Source organism: Empidonax traillii, unplaced genomic scaffold, assembly GCF_003031625.1.
Source record: "Empidonax traillii isolate 1590-97213 ecotype Southwest subspecies unplaced genomic scaffold, ASM303162v1 scaffold1232:size202910, whole genome shotgun sequence".
In the NCBI taxonomy this organism is placed as follows: Eukaryota; Metazoa; Chordata; class Aves; order Passeriformes; family Tyrannidae; genus Empidonax; species Empidonax traillii.
The window spans coordinates 135,511-155,526 of record NW_020956425.1 but is presented as its reverse complement, the minus strand read 5'-3'; the positions used below and the strand labels follow the sequence as shown (position 1 = coordinate 155,526).

At 38.3% G+C, this 20,016-nt stretch overlaps 1 protein-coding gene across 1 annotated transcript in view; it reads right to left on the bottom strand.

Moving 5' to 3' along the window:
* The window catches only part of LOC114069307 (ras GTPase-activating protein 3-like), a gene marked incomplete at its 3' end in the record, with an annotated part of 71,622 nt that overhangs the window by 27,800 nt on the left and 23,806 nt on the right, over positions 1 to 20,016 (bottom strand). The window contains exon 2 of the mRNA XM_027905998.1: positions 6,367 to 6,484. Coding sequence (XP_027761799.1) covers positions 6,367 to 6,484 — 118 coding nt within the window. The remainder of the gene's footprint in view (positions 1 to 6,366; positions 6,485 to 20,016) is intronic.

Genomic DNA, 20,016 nt, shown 5'->3' with positions numbered 1-20,016 from the left:
TGCTTTGCAGGGTTTGTAAAAGAATTGGGGTGGGGTAGAGAAGAGAAGGTTTATTCAAAGCAGATACAGCAAGCCAAATAAAATCTGAACGCACTTCAGTTCTCCTACTAGACACAGAACTAGAAGACAACAGGCACACAAGACAGGCTCTGTAAGAGCCAAAGTTCGCAAGCGTCATAGTAGCTTCCTTACACAATTTATTAAAAATAACTAATATTATATTTGAAGCCCAGATTTGGCTGGGGACATGCAGCAGGAAGCATATGGCACAGGAGGCAACATCTAAATCCAAATATATCACTTATGCCCACTGTTAAAGAGTGCTGGCTGGTTCCAGACACCCACCAAGCCTTAGCAAATTTTTTCTCATGTCACTGGGCAGAGGCACCCCAATGAACAGTGCTGTGTTACAGCCACAACCAGCCCTACGGCACAGAGAAAAAAATAAAGCAGTGTGTATTTTCTCAAGCCTATGCTCAGAAAAGACAGACAGACACATGAGCTATAGTTATCAACCTCACTTGACAGTTGCTGGTTTGGCTCAATGAGGCTTACAAGGATTAAGATGAATTGAAGCAGCAGCCATTTGGACCATGGTCACCTCCCAAAATATTCTGTAAGACGACACACACAAACAGTAGAAGTCACATTACAGCTGCATTGACTTTTTTTCCCCTCATCACTCAAAGCAGTCTATAACACCAACAATTGCTACTCATATGGGTGGCTTTTCGTGTGGATAAATGCTTTCATTCATAAACCCTGTCTTGAGTCTCAAGGTTCACTTCATTCTCCTCCTTCCATTAAGTCTTGCTTCCCTTACTGGCACCCTTCCCAGCTATATTACTTCTCTATACAATCATGCAGTCCTTGGCTTCAATAATATCTCTGACCAGGCTGAAGTTGTACCCATACCCATCTCAAATCTTTCCCTTAAAGGTTTGAATTGTTTCAGAACTGAAGTTTATAGTTAGAAATTCAAAACACAGTTAGATGCAGTCGAGTGCAGAAGGTGGCAGACCCCAGGAGCAGCAGAAGAGAAGCTGCAGAACACGCTACCACCTCAAGGCCTCTTTGCTTAAGGCCACTGATCTGGGGAAAGTTGTTATTTCAAGGAGGTGAGCTGGCAGTGTAAGAATGTAGAAGCAGCTAATGGCCCCTAACTCAGATGCAACAGCTAATTTTGGCAGCGCTCCAACTAAGGGAAACAACTTCGTGTTTAAAATTTGAGAAGTGGCCTGCATCCAAGATGTTATCTGAGCACGAGAAGCTATGCAGCCACGAACGCCAAACACAGGGGAAAAAAGGGTTTAAGCAAGGCTAGAATTAGAAAATAACAACATTAAATATGGCAGTAGAATTACTTAGAGAACATTTTGAGAGCTACTGGTTGAATTGTTACCCGATCTAATTCTAAAACAGAGCAACCACTTGTTAAAAGAACACAGCTTTAACTATGAATTAACGGCACATTTCACTATACACTCACAAGCACACTGCAGACTTGAAGTTCTCACTGTTACATTCACTGGAGACTAGCTCAAAAAAAAAAAAAAAAAAAGACTGGGGGTGGGGAAAGTGCCTCTGGCTTCATTTACTATTTCATTCAGGCTTTGATCACTATGTTTAGCACGTGAAAAATTCCTCAGTGAAATAGTGGTGAACTCAATAATCACAGACTCAAGATACTTGGCTCATCTCTCTAAAGCACACACTGTCAGCCATTTGATTCTTAGCATAGGACAGTTTTTGCCTTTATTCATATCCTTGAAACAAATTTAGAGATGTCACATTCCTTCCATTCTTCACCTGTGATTTGAGAAGCTGCCTTGATTTCCTGTTGCAGCTGACACTGCCCTTTAAGTGAATGGACACATTTGATGCAAACAGCAAAGGCAAAGTCAGTCTTAACACCAACAGGCCACGAAAGTTCAACCTCGGGAATGATCTAATGATCTGTAGCTAGGAAACACTCCTGGATGGTGAAGCCTGAAGTAAGGGAAGTTACTAATGGGGGAAGATAAGTAACAGATTCAGCAAAGGAAATTATTAGGTAAAATTACTGTTAGGTTGTCTACTTGCAGCTAAAGAAAAGTTTTAGATCTGTCCATTAAAACAAACACAGTGATTATCACGTGTTCCTTAGGACATAAAATACAAGAGTTCCTTCACGTACATCTTTGCTAGGTTATATGGAATGGATCCAACTCTACTCAGTGCCTCTGTGGATGATGGTAATATAAATATTGAATGACAAATAAAAAACAGAGAGGCATATTGAATCCTGGCTTTAACTGACCTCTCCCTCATATCTTATGACTTGCATGTGACCTTTTTAGAATTTAATGAAAGCTTGTGCCAAGCAGTTTATGAAAACAGTGCTGCTTGAAGATTTCAAGATTCTCTTCTTAAGAACCTGGATTGCTTGCTCTGACCAACCCACATGTTCACTATGCTTGTCCAAAGATCACCAGAGAAGAGGGATGACTTGGAACTGCCCCATAGAAGCAGTACTTTCATATTGCTCTGTGGTTTCATAGCAAGGTCTGCCTATGTGGTAACTGACTGACTTATTTCAGTCAGACAATACCAAGTTATTATGGCAGCCCTCAAAATCCTCCAGCACAAGGCAGCAGTGCTACTATCCATTTCAACAGCAGCTAACAGAGGCTGGATGACAGGAATGACTTAAATTCCATATTGTAACTTATGAGTCCCACCTGACTGCTGAATAAAGGAGGTAAGATTCACCATGCTGGTTGCTTTAAGTTATTGAGAGGCAAACTTAAATAAAGAGCATCAGGCTTACAGAGATTCTCTTCAGAACACTTGTAAAGGCACTTCACTGGACAACAGGATGTGCTGGTTCTGTTCTTTTGAGTTCTGAATGATTCATGCATTGCTGATTTAAAAGGTTACTGCTCCCAACTGTCTTCTCATGCCTCTGCCACAGTCTAATAAAAGAAGAAAATCTGGTGCAGAAGATTAGGGTAGAGCTCAGGGAGGCAACTTCTTACACTGTCCCAGTAAAAACATAGGAGATGATGAATCAGAGTCTTAAGGCTCAGTCACAGATATTCCAAGCAAGCCAGAATTGGACATTCATCCAGGTCCCTCTGGGAAGAAGAGATAACTGCTGCTTTTTTCCCCATTTGCCAGTTCTGCTTAAGCTTTACACCAGGAAAAGGCCTTCATGGAAAAATATACATTTCTGGAATGCTTAATAGAAGACTAATGAAGCTCAACTGAGTAAAAACAAAAGAAAGGGGAAAAAAAAAAAAGGCTAGCACTCCTTGAAATCCCTAATGCACAAGACAGTGTTTCAGTGTTACTTTAATTACAAGCCTTTCCATGCAGATGAAAAAATTATTTCACGCTGAAATGCTGAAAAAGATAGGTTTCTTCAGGACAAATCTGAATGAGAAGACATTGTTCCAGAACCAATAGTGCTAGGGCAGCAAATGTAATTCAGATTTTCACACAAAGCAACTTATTTTCCATAGACTACACGAAAATAATTTTTTGAGCTTATTGGAAGACAGGGAAGTTATCAGAAGGAGCAACAGGCAATTCTTAAAACTTTATAGCAAGCCAGCCCTGTGGCAGCCACGAAGTGATAGGAAGTAGAAAATAGGCAGGAATAACAGATTAGAGTCAGTTGTTCTCCCCTTCAAACTGTAAGGAAGAACTGTGTCAAGCTGTGTCCCCCACTTCCATGCCAGCCACAGGAAGGATTCAATTATTTTAGTCAAGCATTGGGAACAGGGATGTGAAGCTCTTAGCACCGCAGTGATATCCCAGAAAAAGGGGCCCAGCACATGATCCACTATTAGATTGGCAAGTGCCCGGCAAAGAAGCACCCTGAGAACAGGTATTTCTCTGCTGCATGTTAATTACACTGGCCTTAGGGCACATAAGCCTCACCTGCCCAGTAATTCACTCCATGGGTTGAATTTATTTGCAAACAAGCATTAAAGAATGTAACAGCGTTCCTGGCTCCTCAGCTACGCACTCATCTCAGAATCCTACAAAAAACAATAGGCGACTGCAATAGGGTCTGAAATCATCAGAAAAACATCTTCTGGAAGTCTATGTATGCACTTATTTTCACAGATATAAGTAGAGTCATGAAAGAAAAAGTAGCTGTTTGAGTGTGCCTCACTAGGTAAGAGCAATTCCTATGCACATATCGGGAAGACACCCCAGGCATATTTGGGATTTTTGTCTGCTTTTGTTTTATGCAACAGAAAAACAAATAGAGAAACACTTATATGGCTGAATGCAAAACTGAGTTTATATCAGTATTTACAAGTGGATATTCAGAGACTGTAAAGAAGCAAGTTTCCCAAAAATAGTATTTGAAAATAGAAGCTTCAACAGGGGGAAAGCAGACTCCCAGTGAAGACTGAATTCACCAGGAGAAGAAAGGGTGACCAAGGAGATGACGTTTAGTCAACCCTTAGATCAACGAAAATAGGTCCATAATGGGATTTTGAGAGGTCATTTGGTTCACCACTGCTTCAAAGCTGGAAGATCCTCATTATTTAGTTGGAACTGATTATACAGAATCTATTAAAAGCCATCACCAATAAATACAGAAAACCCAAGGCAACCTACTCCACCACTTCAGGATCTTTAACAACAAAGATTTTTCTTCACAATAAGCCTTAACCTCAACTTACTTCCCCACTGAAATTTGAGTTCATTATTACTTGTAATATCCATACTGGACAGACAGATCAGTTCCCTCGCCCTTTTTTTTGGTGGGGGGGTCGTTTGTTTGGGTTTTTTTGTTTAATTTTTTTATTTATATACTTATGTCCACTCTCATCCCTCTTCTCCAGGCTAAACAATTTCAGTCTTTTAACTTTTCCTCATCAGTTATGTTTTCCAGGCCTCTGATGACCGTGCTGCTCTCCTCTGGATTCACCTCAATTAACAAAAAGAACTTAGCTCCACAGAAACCTTCAAGTTCTGTACAGCCTCAGTGTACCTCTCCAGATAATTATATATAAAAATAGATGGAATTTTTCCCACTGAAAGAATGACACTTGTTGTTTATTTCTCCTACCAAGAGTTTATTTTTTCAACAGAAAAATGCTTGGATTAGTTCAAGGAAATGAAATCAACTATTCTCACACATCCTCACTTCCCACCCTCCATTTCCTCGTGAATGATCATCCAGAAAAAAGCCACACAAGAATGAATTTATGAGTTACAAAATCACCTTTAGAGAAACGATTGGTTCAAGGGCAATAGATTTAGGGATACTACATACCAGCTATGGGGTGAGGAAGAAGGCATAAAGACCAGCTTTTGCTTTTTAGTAATACAGTATCCTACAAACAGGAAAATGTTAGCATCATCAGTCCAAAACACTATGTTTAGCCAATTTAAATTCCTCAAGAAACAAAAATCTTCCTTACAGACCCCAGTGCACCATATCAGAACATAAGATGAGGGATAAAGGCTTAAAGATGACAAACATTTATGTGAAAGAACAATTAAGGAGACTTAGGAAAATAAAGCCCACTCACATTCTTGAATGTGTCAGGTACTTCTGAGGGCTTGGCAGTGAGGTCTAGAGCTACTTCCTGAAGTAAATTATTTGCAATAACAAGACAAATAACAAATTCCTAACTTATTACTCAAATTGGAAAAAGAGTGACTTATCTCTTAAGAGAAAAGTTATAAACTTGATTGTTCCTTGCTGTTACTTTCCCCTCCACTCAAAAAAACCCCTTGCTTACCAGAATACATATCTTTTAAAATATATATTAAAAATTATATACTTAAATATTAATTTTAACATTGGTTTACAGGAAAAATTGTTTTAACTTTTACTACATGCTTCTCATTCTGTTTCATTCAACATTTGACTTCTGCAATCTCACAGGAAAGGTCCAAGATAATAAGACAGGCATCTTATGTTCAAAACCTCTCCTTTCAGTTGCAGGCTCATGACAGGAAAAAAAAATAAAAACCCCTAACTCTCCCCATTAGTATAGACAGACCAATGCAAAATTTTAAGCATAGACAGATGCAAAATGGAATTCAGTGCTCCTTCTAAGTTGAAATTTTAGAAGCTTAGGGAAGTTCAAAACAAATATTGCAGAAAGAAAGGAGCACTGGTTGTATATTGTTTGGAAAAGAATTAATATGGGTTGCCTTGGTGAAGACAGTTTCCCTTCAATAGAGGTAGGAATCATGACATTACTAGTTCTACCAGAAATGTTCCTAAAAGTGGAAAAAGAATCATATTCACCCTCTCTCCTCCCCTCAAGAAAGTATCTTTGGAACATTACATAAACACAGTAAGCAGAGAATAAGAAGAGTTAACAGAACATTTATACATGTATTTGTTACCATAATGACTTCTCCACTATTTTGGTCCTGAAAACCTCCTCCTGGTCCAGGTTTACAGTACAGTAGCAATCCCGCATCTTGTTTGGCCCCGGATATGTGGGAAGATTTTTAGCTTCGCCTAAAGACAAGAAAGAAAAAAGCCAGAAAGATTACATACTGAAAAGTTATCCATACATTAGTCATCTGTCAACTAACACAGTGTCAGCAACATGGCTAAAGGAAGTATTATGTTGTATTTTCCTTCTCAAATGTGATAGTCCCTATTAAACTTTGTAGCAGTACTCTGTTTCCAAGGCAGCAGCTCCTGACACTCACTGCATTTAGAGCTCAGCAGTAGCCAGCAACAACTCAACCATCTGTTGCATCCAATTTATTCATATCCATTTGGATACATACTTCTTGCTTTCTCCTTCCATGCTTGTGTCCAGGTTTTGATCAGTGTTGCCATAAGGCACCAGGAACACCACAAAACATGGTAATTAAGCTTTTCTATACAGCCCACTGATTTTATCCTAATGACATGACCAGAACACAGCAAACGAGGAGTGACCCCCAGCTCCACCACTCTCCCCAGACGAGGAGATGGAGAACAGTCACTTTAGTTACAGCCAGCAGCCTTAGATCACAAGCTGGACTTCAAAGCACTCTGATAGGATAACTAGCACTTTGTGAAGCTGCCTAAGGTCCTTGCACAAAGGTACCATGTAAGTCATGAATATTCTTCATAATAAACATCTATTTCAGAACTGCAGCAAGAACTAAGTATGTACCCTGTATTTAACAACAACAAAAGACACAGGATTGAGGAACTAAGGGTAACCAAGAGAATACAAAAAACAAGAGTATGAAACAAGAATAAAACCACTGTTTTCCCCCTCTACATACCCATTAATAACCAAAGCTGAACACTAAATTTCTTTGGCTGACTGATAAAATCAAAACTCTTAAGACAGGAAACTGGGCAATGCCCCTCATAGTTTTGCTAAAGGACCTTATTACTATGTGCATGAGTGGTTTAATTCTACAGACAAAACTCAAAACTAAATCTAAGTCTAGAATGCATGAGGTCTTATTTTACTGTCACTCTTGCAGTACCTGGAGATTATTAGCACATACTTTGGGAACCAAATCATTCTCTCCTGGTAAAAATACAAGGAATTAAACTAAAACTAAAAATGCACAGACCAAGGGAACACAGGCTTCTTTGCCAGTACAGAAGGAAACTCTAAATGAGGGTAACAAATGTAACTTTTTATTGGATGTCTGCAGCTCTGCTTAAGTGCAGTTTACTAGACAGACACATGCTTTCCTAGTCTCCAGCTCCCAAATAGCTTTATACTATTACGAGAATTACCTTGCTTTTTTCAACCCTGTCTTCAGTAAAGAGATAGCTCGCTCTTTCTGCAGATTTGTTTAACAGCAATCTGATGCATGTAAATACTGAAGATGTATAGCAAGGAAAGACTCAGCCAGTCTGCATCCTCAGCCTTTAAAGGAAAAGCACAAAGTGACACAGGACTCCATGTCTTCCTGCCTGTGATCTCTTTCTAGCACTCTGTTCACACGCTTTTGCTTACTGACTCATGTCATACCCTTGGAACCATCACACATCCACACTTCTCACAAATGCCTTGTGTATGGGTGACCGTACATGCACACATTTTCTAAAGCTAACCATGGAGCACAAAGAAAGAGGCCCTGGAAAAGGATTTTAACCTATTGCTTCAGACAGTAACACCTCACTTCAGAGTTCTTCTAAATAATTTTCTTCTCTCAGCTCAGCTGATACAAATTGATAGCATTCTTCCCACTTGCTTCAGAGTTGTGAGACATTGCATTAAAAAAAGCTGTCTCCACTGTAATTCAAAGGTGTGACTGGAACATCTGTTGGCACGCCCAATGTGGTTTTCAACTAAGCTGAAGCGTTAACAACAGTTTAACTGCAACAGCTCTAGACAAAAATATACTGAGGATTACTGATGGCTTGCTCAGTCTGCACTCAAGTCCATCCTGCCATAATAATCCTTAAAGTTTTACTCTTCTTAGTCTCAGTTCAGGCAACTTACAAATCAAATGCACTACTCTCACACAGACTGAGGTCTCAAGGTTTGTCTGCTCTCCCCAAGCAATCAAATTTCTCTAAAGTTTTTCTCACCCTGAAGTCACAGGAAACCACTCTCTTTTCTGGATAACTGGGTAAAGTTTCCCAACAGGTGTCAACAGGAAGCATTTCAATAGCAGAACAATAAGGAAGTCTTCCTCTGGGGCTGGCACACTATTCTCACAGTTCTCCCAAGAGAAAAGGACAAAACTTTTCAAGTTCAAAGTTACACCCAAAAAAATAACGTCTTCCCTTTTTCTGCACTTTTCCACTTCCTACTTCAAGATGAATGCACATGCATGAAAACAAATCCAGATTTTGTTATCTTGATTTCCATTTTTTTGATGTGCATAATATTCACTTAAGTGCTAAAAGGTTATGTCAGAGCACTCTGTAAGAACTGTATTTTGAAAACCCAATTTTCCTCTTTGTTAAAAGACTTAGCACAGAGAAGCCCATAATATTGAAACCTAAAGGCAATGTGAAGGAAGACACCATTTAGCACCACCAGAAAAAGACTGACTGCACAGTCTGTACAGCAAATTAAAGTTCACCACCATCACAATGTTGCAAAGTGAGGCACAGAGGGAAGATAGAGGGGAAAGACGTTTTACAGTAATTTCTTTCTTCAAACTAGAAAAAGACCCCGAAAAACCACTGAGGCTAGAACAAGGGATTAATTGACCAACACGATATATTAATCATGTTACTGACTTGAGTAGGAGCTTACACAAAAAAAAAAAAATACTGTTTCTTCCTGACACTGGCAGCAGCCAATGGCTGTTTAGATTCCTCCAGCACTGAGCAGTTGAGAAAGAAAAATTTGTCAAGCTTTTAAGCATAGCTAAAGACTCAACTCTCCAGCCAGACATTTTATGTCAACAAATAGACTCTGTTTGAGCTTCAGTTGCTCTTTAGATTCCTCTAAGACAAAAAAGTTCCCTCTGTGGCATTGTTTTGCCATCTACAATGAGGTTGAACTTGATCTGTATTTTTCTGGTTCTGCTACTACTGAAATGCAAAAAAAGAAAACCCAGAATATATGATACAGTCATGCACTATTTCCATTTTCTCAACAACTAAAGCTGATGCGCTCAGTTATTTTGAGCAAGAATTCAATCACTTAACCTATCTGTGCATAAGAAGCATCTTCATCAATTGTATTTTCAAAAGCCAAGTCTGCTTTTTTCCCCCCACTCTCCATATTTGTGAAGTACCTATATGCTAGAGAACTTAAAAAGGGGTTGCAGATGAAAGGTCAATACACTCGCTTTTAAAACCTTCAGTTTTCCCCTTCCACTAAGAAGAAACGTTAAACATTCTTAGGACGTCTAAGACCCTGACAATTTAGAATACACAAGCACTTTGTTTTGGAGCATAAGGCTTCATTTGGAGACACAGTAGCAGAATAATCTGTTCAAGTTGGTAATAGCTTTTCTCTCTATCCCTGCACTTCTAATATACATGAGTCCTAATTTAACTGTGTGACAAACTCAATTTAGCACTAAGTACTTAAATCTAGCAAAGCTGATTTCAGCTATGGAAAAGTTAACATTAGGCATTTTGGACAAGTCTTAAAAAATAGACTATACAATTCTGAATACGTCACTGGCTTGCTATCTTCTCCCCATAAATACTGGGTTACTACAGCTCAAAAATAGACTACCATGGCAGCACAGATAGCTTAGCTTGAGCACAGAGAATGCAACAAGCTAGAAAAAGAGGAAGGAAAAACTCAAAATCATATTCATCTTCCTCGTTCTTTCTAATGTTGCATATTCCTGCACGGATAAAACAGTGGCAATAAAAGGGACGCAAGAAAAAAGGGCTCTCCTGCATATACAGCAGGGAAGAGCACTGCTTAGATGCTTGGGAGCATAACTGGTAAGAAGGGAAAAAACTTTGAAGATGCTTTTAGGAATAAGCCAATATACATACATTTCCTTAAGGTTTTGCCACTAAAAATTTTTTGAAGCTTCTAGCATTTTTAATTGAATTCAGATACTTGCCACTTTGCCAGCTTTGCTTTTGACGTATTTCCCCAAATGCAACTTTCTGAAAAGCAGAGAATGCATGAGAGGTATTATTTCTACCTTTTGGAACAAAATTTCCTGCTCTTGTGCTGCTAAGTATTGGGTCACCAGCAGACATCTACCAACCTGAATGCACTAACAAAGACTTTGTAGTGCATCAACCAATTTAGCTTCCTGTTTCCTAGCAGCAACATATTTGATTTTATCAAGATGCCATGAGAGACCCTTTTCCCAAACTACTTCAGAAAACAAAAAGGCAAAGAAAGACCTACCTCTAAAAAATAAATCCAATAAAAGCAGCTGAGCTTTCAACGCCACAGCATTTGTCTTCAGGGACCATACTGAGAGACTTGAGTACGGAAACAAAATACCGAAAATCTGAAAAGGGCTGTGTACCCAAACCAACAACAATCCACTCTGTTTCTGCCCTATTCAGGAAAATGCTCTCCAAAGAAGCTTGTAGAGAAGCATGTCAAGAACAAAACCAGAACAGTGACATATGTCAAGAATGAAGAGCTTCTCCTGTTCTCCTTTAAGCTCTCTATCTCAATAGAGGTGCTAAAAATCTGGAAAAATTATCTCAAGCACTCCTTTCAAGTTCTCTGTCTTCTGAAAAGAATTATTGCTTCAACATTCACAGATCAAGCAAAAACAGAAAAAGGAAAATGTGTGTACACACAGAGGTCTGTTTCTCTATCACAATTTATGCTTGAAAACCTCCTCAAGCACAAAATCCAGATTATATGTAAAATATAAAGGTACCAGCAAGTTTCTAATTAATATTTAATTTTACTTAACAGACACATATCACTCAGCGTCAAGTAAAAAATGTAGAAATACCTAGAATTCTGTGCCTATGCATGAATTTAAACTGGAGCGTAAACAGTTGCAATAATGTGGAATGTTGACAAAGTGGTTCATTTTCTTGCAAAGGAAAGATCATCTTTTTTGTAAGTGAGGTGGGGATAAGGGGAGGGATATGACTGCAATACCTCAGGAGGTATATATTGAGAAAATAATCCCCTTTAATATTAAAATGGTCAGTTAAAAAAACCCTGCCATTCACATTAGAAACCAATTTTGTTACTGAACAGCCAACGTGATAATTATATGACATTAATGTAACGTTTGAAAGGAGAATATACGGTTGCATTTGTATATAATTCCTCTATGCAGATATACTATGTGTACTTCTCAGAAAGGAAAGTTTCCATTCAGTTTTGCCTTTTCAAACAGGAAATAGCAATAAAAATAAATTATAAAAGTGGAAGTTCCAAGAATCGGTGTACCCAGCATGCAGCTATAAAGTTATGTAAGTAGCTTAGTGTTCTTTTGCACTTTTGTAGTAAACTAAAAATAATAAATACTTTCTAGGCAATATACACCAAGTGTCAAAAACTTTCCCTTCCCTCCAGGTCTGTATATAGTTCACACAGTCTGTAAATAAGAAAAACACATGAAATTCATAAATATCTAATAAAACTGATATATTAAAAAAATTTTATTTCTTTTAAAACAGATGTGGCTAGAAACACTACTTTCCCAACAATCTCTCTCTTTGCTTTAACCATAGGCATTCATGTACACACACATACACACAACTTTGCTGTCATGGAGAGACAGATTGCATTAGATTTCTAAACCAGGTCAACAATAGCCATCTGTGAACCGATTTTGATGATCTGGAAAATGAGATTTTTAGATGACCTGTTCTTAATCTAAAAACCCTTGCCTGCCAGGCTCTTTCCACGTGAAATGGTCATCACGTTAGAAGACTCAGGAAAAGCACTACGTCAACAAAACAATACTGATGACCTGGACATTAGCAATAACCCTTGAGCCTGGTACCACAGCTAGTGTTGCTTCAGTGACTAACCATCAAAGGAGATGAAGTACACTATGTTAATTACAACTTTTTAGACGAAAGAATCACATGGAAACCCTCTTGGCTTTGTGGAAGCAGCAACAATCCCAAATCTTTTGGCATGAAACTGAAGACCAGCACCAGCTGACATCTCGCTTCACAGCCTAGTGATAGGAACATTTGGCATCTGTTAAAATCCCTTCTACACGATCCACTTCACTAGCACACCCAGTGCCATACTATTATACTACCACCATTTTCCCCTCACGTGATTAAACTTATTCCATACCAGTTAGGAACCTTCACACAAGAGAGATCTTCCTCCAGCCTGGAACCTGTTCTGACAAAGCAAACAACAGACATTTCTGTCAGCCGTAACAATATCAAAGCCTAATCAGCCGCAGCCTGGGTAGTGAACAGACTCAGACCTATCACTCAGAATGGCTAGTAGCCAAATTCCCTTTTTTCCTATATGCGTGTGATCAGACATTCCAGTCTTCCTTTTGCAGCCTTGAAGGTCCAATAAACTGTTCAAATATCTTGCTCTATATTTTTGTGTGCAGCAGAAGCAGCTGAAGGTATTTCATTGGAGAGCGATGAGAAGCTGCAGGCTGACAGTCCTACTTTTCTTGTAAGAAGAACGAACACTCAGAAGGCTCAAAAGATCTTGTCATGATCTTAAGTACTTAAGTGCTCTCAGCACAAGGGCTGTTAATCAAATCTCAGGGCTGAGAGGAAAGATGCCTATAAAGCAAGTTCCATGTGAGCTGCTCGCAAAATTAAGATCTCAGTTTGTACAAGAGGAGAAGCATAATTCTCAACTCATTAATATAACCGGTTGCGTGCTACTTGCCAATATTGTGGTCAACAGCAAGCATCAGGTTTCTCTAAAGATTCCCTTAGAATAGTAACTTAATCCCACAACATAAAAAAATGTACAGTCCAGCTGCTTTTTAACAAGACTGAAGCTATTCTGTGTAAAAGGACACTTGGAAGAGATTATTTTAAAGTAGGATACTGCCAGGAAAAAGTTGTTATCAAGGAGTTTACATTTGAATTCAGTTTTCCTGTGGCATTCTGGGGTTAGCATTCTTAGTTTCTTTGATGTGTCTTTTTTTCACATTTCTGCAGAACTGATGAATTAACTAAACTGTCTCTTTATCTGTGTTGATACAATGTAAAACTTGGTGCCACGTATATTATTTTTTATTTCACTTTGTGTTTTGAAGACAGTACTTTGTATCAAGACACATCTCATGCAACTTCCCAGCTGCATTTGATAGAGACTGAAAGCTTTTCCTATGAGTTTCAGTACTGCAAGGACTCACTACAGGTTGTTCTATGCCTCTGAATTAACCTTCATTTAGACTGTGGCTTGTGCAATTCTTGGTAGGTTCTTAGGTTTTGTTCAGCTGTGGAGGGTTTGAGTGGGGGAGTTGTTTGCTTTGGTGGTTGCTGGTTTGTTATTTTTTTTTAAATCAGCTTCCTGAAGTTATAAAAGACCATCTCTCAGCAAAGTCTAAGTCACTGAACATCTGTTTGGGAGGCCATGAGGGAGAGATTCAGGCTACGGGAGGGGCAGAGTAGCTGAGAGGAAGTAACAAAAAACCAGGCTATTCCATCATGGAGCTGCACTGAGCAAACTGCAAGCAATTTCAGCTATTTTTAGAAGAACAGTGTGAGACAGGAAATACAAGCAAATTATTTACAACATCAAACAACAAAATACAACAACAATTCAAATGCTCCCTTTTGAGAGTCTTTGTACTTTAGGGTAATTTAAGATTGCTCTGTAGTAAGTAGCCTAGTCATTGCTAAGGAACGAAACCAACATACTCAAAACATCAGCATAAGCAAAAAGAAGTTTATGTGGAAATAAGTATTTTTACCTGCTTTCATTTATATTATTCACAGATGAAACCAAAAGCCATGTGACCAAAAAAAGGACAATTTTTATTTATGTTTTTAGGAACATCTCATTTTTTTAAATTGTAGATCAAAAAGTTAAAACTATGTGAAAAAAAAAGTACAAATCTGTCATAGGTTGTGTTTTGCTTAGATGAAAAACTAGTAACAAAAGAAGTAGTTGCTGAAAAGCTGAAGCTTTAGGGGCAGTGTTAAGAAACTCTCTCTCTCCTCCAATGGTGCTGCTGTCCACAATCACTCCTGCTTTTGAATTACTTGTTTAGAAACATCTTCACTAAGCAGAGTTTCACAGGATCAAATTTACGTCAAGTTCAGTTTGGTCCTTTGGCCACACAGTGTAAACCAAAATAAAACCTGGCTATAGAGAAACTGAGTGATTCTGAGAACTTCAAGTCAATCTTGAAAACCAATTAAGATTTAGGAATTAGCGGAGTAAAGAGTATCATCCTTTGCATTCAAAACACTCTTCCTACTACAAAATTAATCGTCATAAGGGACAGAAAAAAGTTTCGAAATCTCCCCAATTTGCTTTATTTTACCCTTCCTGCAAAAACAGTGAAAAATAGGTAGTTTACTACAAAGAGACCAAATTATTTTTTCCCAAGTAAAGATTTAAACTCAGAAACATCCTCCTCCGAACTTGCAGTCATTAGCAGTTTTCCTTAAACCTCCTAACAGGCAAGAATACAAATACTTCAAACTTGACATAGTCTTGATATTTCATTAGTATACATATTCATACACAGAGAGCATCGTATGCACAGTAATATAATAGGAAATCCTCTATTTTCAGAAAAGTATGATCATAATCAGTTCTCAGTCTACGTGTTTACAGGTGGTTTTTGAATGAAAATGGGAACTCATAACTCTATAGCTGCTGTCTTCAGTGGCTGACAAATGCTGTGCTGCAAACTCGGCTCTGTACTGAACATAATGCTCAGATTAGGACATTATCAAAATCATCCACAATATTCATTTTACTTTAGTTACTGCACTTTCATTTACACAGCACTTTTTCCAATAGAGTGAAACAAAAATAAACCCCACTTAGACATTCCTAAGGTTGGTACCTTGTAAGATCTATAGGTGACTTTGCCATGCTGGTGAATTTAAAAAAAAAAACAAATTTATTTCACTGTTGAATAGCCTGTATTGCACAGATACATGCTAACAATCCACAAGAATTTACATAAATGATGCTAATTTCTTGTTGCTAGCTTGCAGTTTCATTAATAAAACAAAACCAATAGAATCTCTCCTTATGACATTTTAAGATGCTGAGAAGTATTTGAGCTTGATCAGCACAGCAATCACTTGCCAGCTTGCAGTGCTGTGCAACTAAACTCTTAACACTGCAAATGAGCAAGGATGCACTGCAACTAATCTAAAAATCTACTGATTTCTTCATGGAAAGGAAGAGGGCAACATGTCTCTACTCTGAAGCCCAGACTGCCTTAACTACTGCCACCACACTGTTTGGCCCAAGGATTTCTAGAAGTAGCTAGTTACAGAATATCCACACATTGATAGAGCTGGACCATCATCATCCAAGACCCTAAACATTCCACTTGCCATGTCAGCAGGCTTAGGAAGAAGTATCTGGTTTTTTAAAAACCATATCAGCACAGGATTCCTGACTCATTGTTGAAATAAAATTTTTACTTAAAAATACAGAAAACTGACCTAGGTACAGGGAGGAAATGATAACTAGTTACCACTGTCTTGAACCCTGGAAAGTTTTCGAGTTGCAAGCTGACAGTGTACCAGATTATTTTTAAATACAAACCGTAAAGTTCTACCCACAAATCTAAAGGAGTATATGAGACTTGACTGACCAGCATTAAGCAAAATAAACTGTAAAAAAAAAACCAAACAAGAACTCCCCCACTCAAGTTTCCACTCTCCCAAGTGGTGGTGGCTGGGGGAAGAATCTTTCAAGAAAATGAAGGTCACATGCACAAATACCTAAGCATTTACTTGTTCCTGTTTGACCTGAAGTCACAGGGTCAGGTTCCCATCTCACAGTATACAAGACCCAACATACTCATCTTTGCACCAAAATAACTGTTGAAATAAAGGGTCATGTTGTCTTCCAGGGGAAGTCAATGCAGCAGGATTAAATGTACTTCAAAGAAACACAGGTCTGTTTTATTTCAGTGGATAATCTCATAGAAGTAAGAGCAAGATTCAAAAATTTTGCTTGTAGGTAATCACCTGAATGCTGAGCATTTTTCAAATCTATTTTTTTTGGAAGCTGGGTATTCCCTGAGCTGCTCATCCACACCCACAAGAATCAGCCTAGGAGGAATTCTAGCATATCTGTTTAGTCATCACATGCATCTATCTCACAGAATAAAAGGAAAACTAACGGAACTAATCTTAACTAATACTTATAACTAATACTTATAAGGGCTGTGACTGCCTGATATCTGTAAGATTGAGCTGAAAATTGGAGGGAGAACAAGACGATCACAAAAAAGTTCATAAAAAAAACCCCTCAGTATTTGGATTTCTTATAGATAATCTCATTTTCTACCGCAGTGGTCTGTACCTCCACCTACTCCATGAGCATTTTCCTGTCAAACACTGCTAACAACTTACAAGGTGAAAAATAAAGCTGTTCAAAGGAGCCAAAATGAAAGTTTAATGTGGAACATTAATTCATCTTTCCTTCTACTCAGGTTTTCATCTATGAACCATGACAGTTTTTACAACCATTTATTTCAGCAACTTCCAACCCTTCAACGTCTCATAACCTTAACTTGCTCTCAAGGCACAAAGCAGACGATGGTCCTGGGGATATTCATAAGACGCAACATTTTGCACAATTTAGGTGCCTGTATTAGCATCTACTGGTCACACAGACTCCTGCATAAGAGGATTCAGGGCACGAACCTAACAAGTTTTCTGAATCATAATTTGTCCATTGACTAGATAGGGAGCTAAGCCAGCTAATATCAGTGTCCAGGTCAAGTGTTCACAACCACTCAGTATAGATTTTCCCCTCTCTCTCCCTACTTCTGATCTGGCCACCTCACATTTTCTGCATAGTTTGTCTTTCAAACCGCTACTTCCCACAATGAACCTGAACCATCATGCTTAAAATCCTCCGGAATCAAGATAAAGAACTTCAAGGGCCTTCATAACAGCACATCACATAGTAGGGACTGGAAATCTGCTAAGTTGTTTGAAACCTTCATCAAATCTTGGCTTCAAACACTTCCAGCTACAAATGATTCAGCAGGGAGAGTTTCTGCCCTGAACACCTGAAGTCTGATTCAAGTATCATGATAAGAGGACATCCGTGTTAACAATTTTTGTTGCTACCACTGCTTTTATAAATCTATATGCTTCACAAAGTTCAAGCTGCTACCATATCCTCAACGTAGTTTTTGTTCTTAACAGCATAATGAAAGAAGCCCAAGCTTAAGCATGATGTATTTCAGCTATCTGAACTACTTAAAAATTCACCTATCTTATAGACAAGTCTTTGCTAGTACTATGAGTCCCAAATTTAATATGCTAATTTCAGTAGGACTCCAATAATATGTCAGTTACTGTGACTATAAAACATTCTTCAATATAATGATACTGCTGAACCCAAACAGAAAGCAGCAGGCAAGCATGTAATGGGGTAAGCAAGGCAACCTGAGGTCCAATTTATTCTTTAAACAAGGTTTCAAACAGTGACTAATCTGATCGCCCAGAGAAGGGGAACATCACATGAATCCTGGCCTGAGGAACAAACCTAATGAAGAAAATATGACTCACTGTGCAGGCAATGTGATGAGAACCAAATGCTAGACTATCCAGCTTCAGTAACTACGGGAAGAGAAAACATTTACTTCTTCACTCCTCAGCACAGAGTATAGATAAGACAGGCACAATGTTGCAGAAAAACAAGGAAGAAGCTGAGTTTAGTCACTAATTTTCAAGCAGTGATCAAAATCACCGAGTTCAAAAGTGAATGTAGCTGGGTGCACCAAAAATATAGCACTTGCTATAAGGAGCTAAGATTTTGAAGAAACATCTAAGCCAAAACTACAATATTCCCTCGCAATTTGCATAAAAGTTCATATGATTAAAATTCAAACTCACAGGGCAATGTATACCTTTCCACGAAATGTCTGCAACCCTGTTGGGTTTTTATGCAAAGTAAAAAGTGGGTATTAAAAGGTATTAAAAATGGAAAGTGACCTACTTTCCTAAATTATGTGAAGTGTTAATATATTGAAACTCAATTGATATTTTTCTCTCAGTCTTCTGGTTTCAATTTACAAGTAAGTCATATCAGCTGCAGAAAAAGGGGTAAGTCACTGTATGTCAAGTATTTGGGAAGTGTTAAATATTTTGCATACTTACTACCAGTGACAAAGCAGAATTAATTTATCTATGCAGAAATGAGGGAATTCAAAAACATGAAAAAGAGGGAGATCCGGCAACTGCTCTGAAATACATTTGCGAAGTTTTGTTTCTGTGTCTTCAGTTCAACAATTCTGTCTACCACAGCACAAACCTACTCTGACTTCACTTCAGTAGCAGAAGTCCAGTGGTAGTAAGAGCTGTACCAACAAAGAAGACATTCTCTTTCTTAAAATGCTTAAGCCTACACAAACATTCATACATTATAAGGGAGGATTAAGCTTTAAAAAAGGGAAGGGCAGCTGGAGGATATTTGACAGGATGGAAGTATAAAGGCACAGCATTCCAAAACTTAACACAATACAAAAGGTATACTGATATATGAAGTTAATCTTAATACAAAAGTCCTATTCTGAAAACTTTGCCAAATCAAACTAACATTCAGCTTCATAGTCTTTGAGCCAACACAGTTAGTGACAGTGGCTTGCTTTCTTGACACACAGGTGGCAAAAGCACTGCAACTAAGCTTATTCCTCAGCCCAATAAGGACAACACACTCAAGTAAATTTAAACTCACAGCTTCGAGTCCACAGTTATGTGCTGCAACTATTTAGTCATCAAAAGCCCAAAACACACAAAACCTTGGTTAACTCTGTCATCAGTAGTTTACAAAACACATCAAGCAGGCAAACAGTGATAATTTACCCCCCCACACACCAACTTGGAGTTCTTCTTTTTCTCAGAGCCCAACAGAAGTGATAAAATCATGTTTTTCTTACAGATACAGCACGTACTAGTTTTATCACAAACAAAAAAAATAAAAAGTAATAAATCCTTTCATTTTTATTCCAAGGGTCACATGAAGCTATGCTATCATATGCAGCCAGGGTCAATAGGTATCTATAGGCCAAGCTATATGCATGCAATATCCACTTATCTCAAAATAATCTCCTCAAACCCTTGTGCAAATTCATGGCATAAAAAAGAACAGCAGACTGGAGTCACGGAAGGCTTCTGATAATCATGTGTAAAATGAAGTTGATTTCTGGATTTTATCACACACTTCCACAGACTGTAAGGAAGTTCTTCATAGACATTTACAATAACCAGCTGCAGAAGTTAAAGCATAAATAGACATGCCTATCCAAGGACTATTGGATAAAAATATGCCTACTTTTACCTTTTAGGGTAGAACACAAGTTACATGCAGAAGATGCACACAAATCCACGTGCAAGCTGTAGTCATTACTTTTAATGCTGGGGGATGGGGATGAATACACCAGACATTTGGCTACCAAAACAGATCAACGCTTCTTTGCGGAGATCACCCAAGAATGGAAAGCCATTCAGCTTCAGTTAACCCT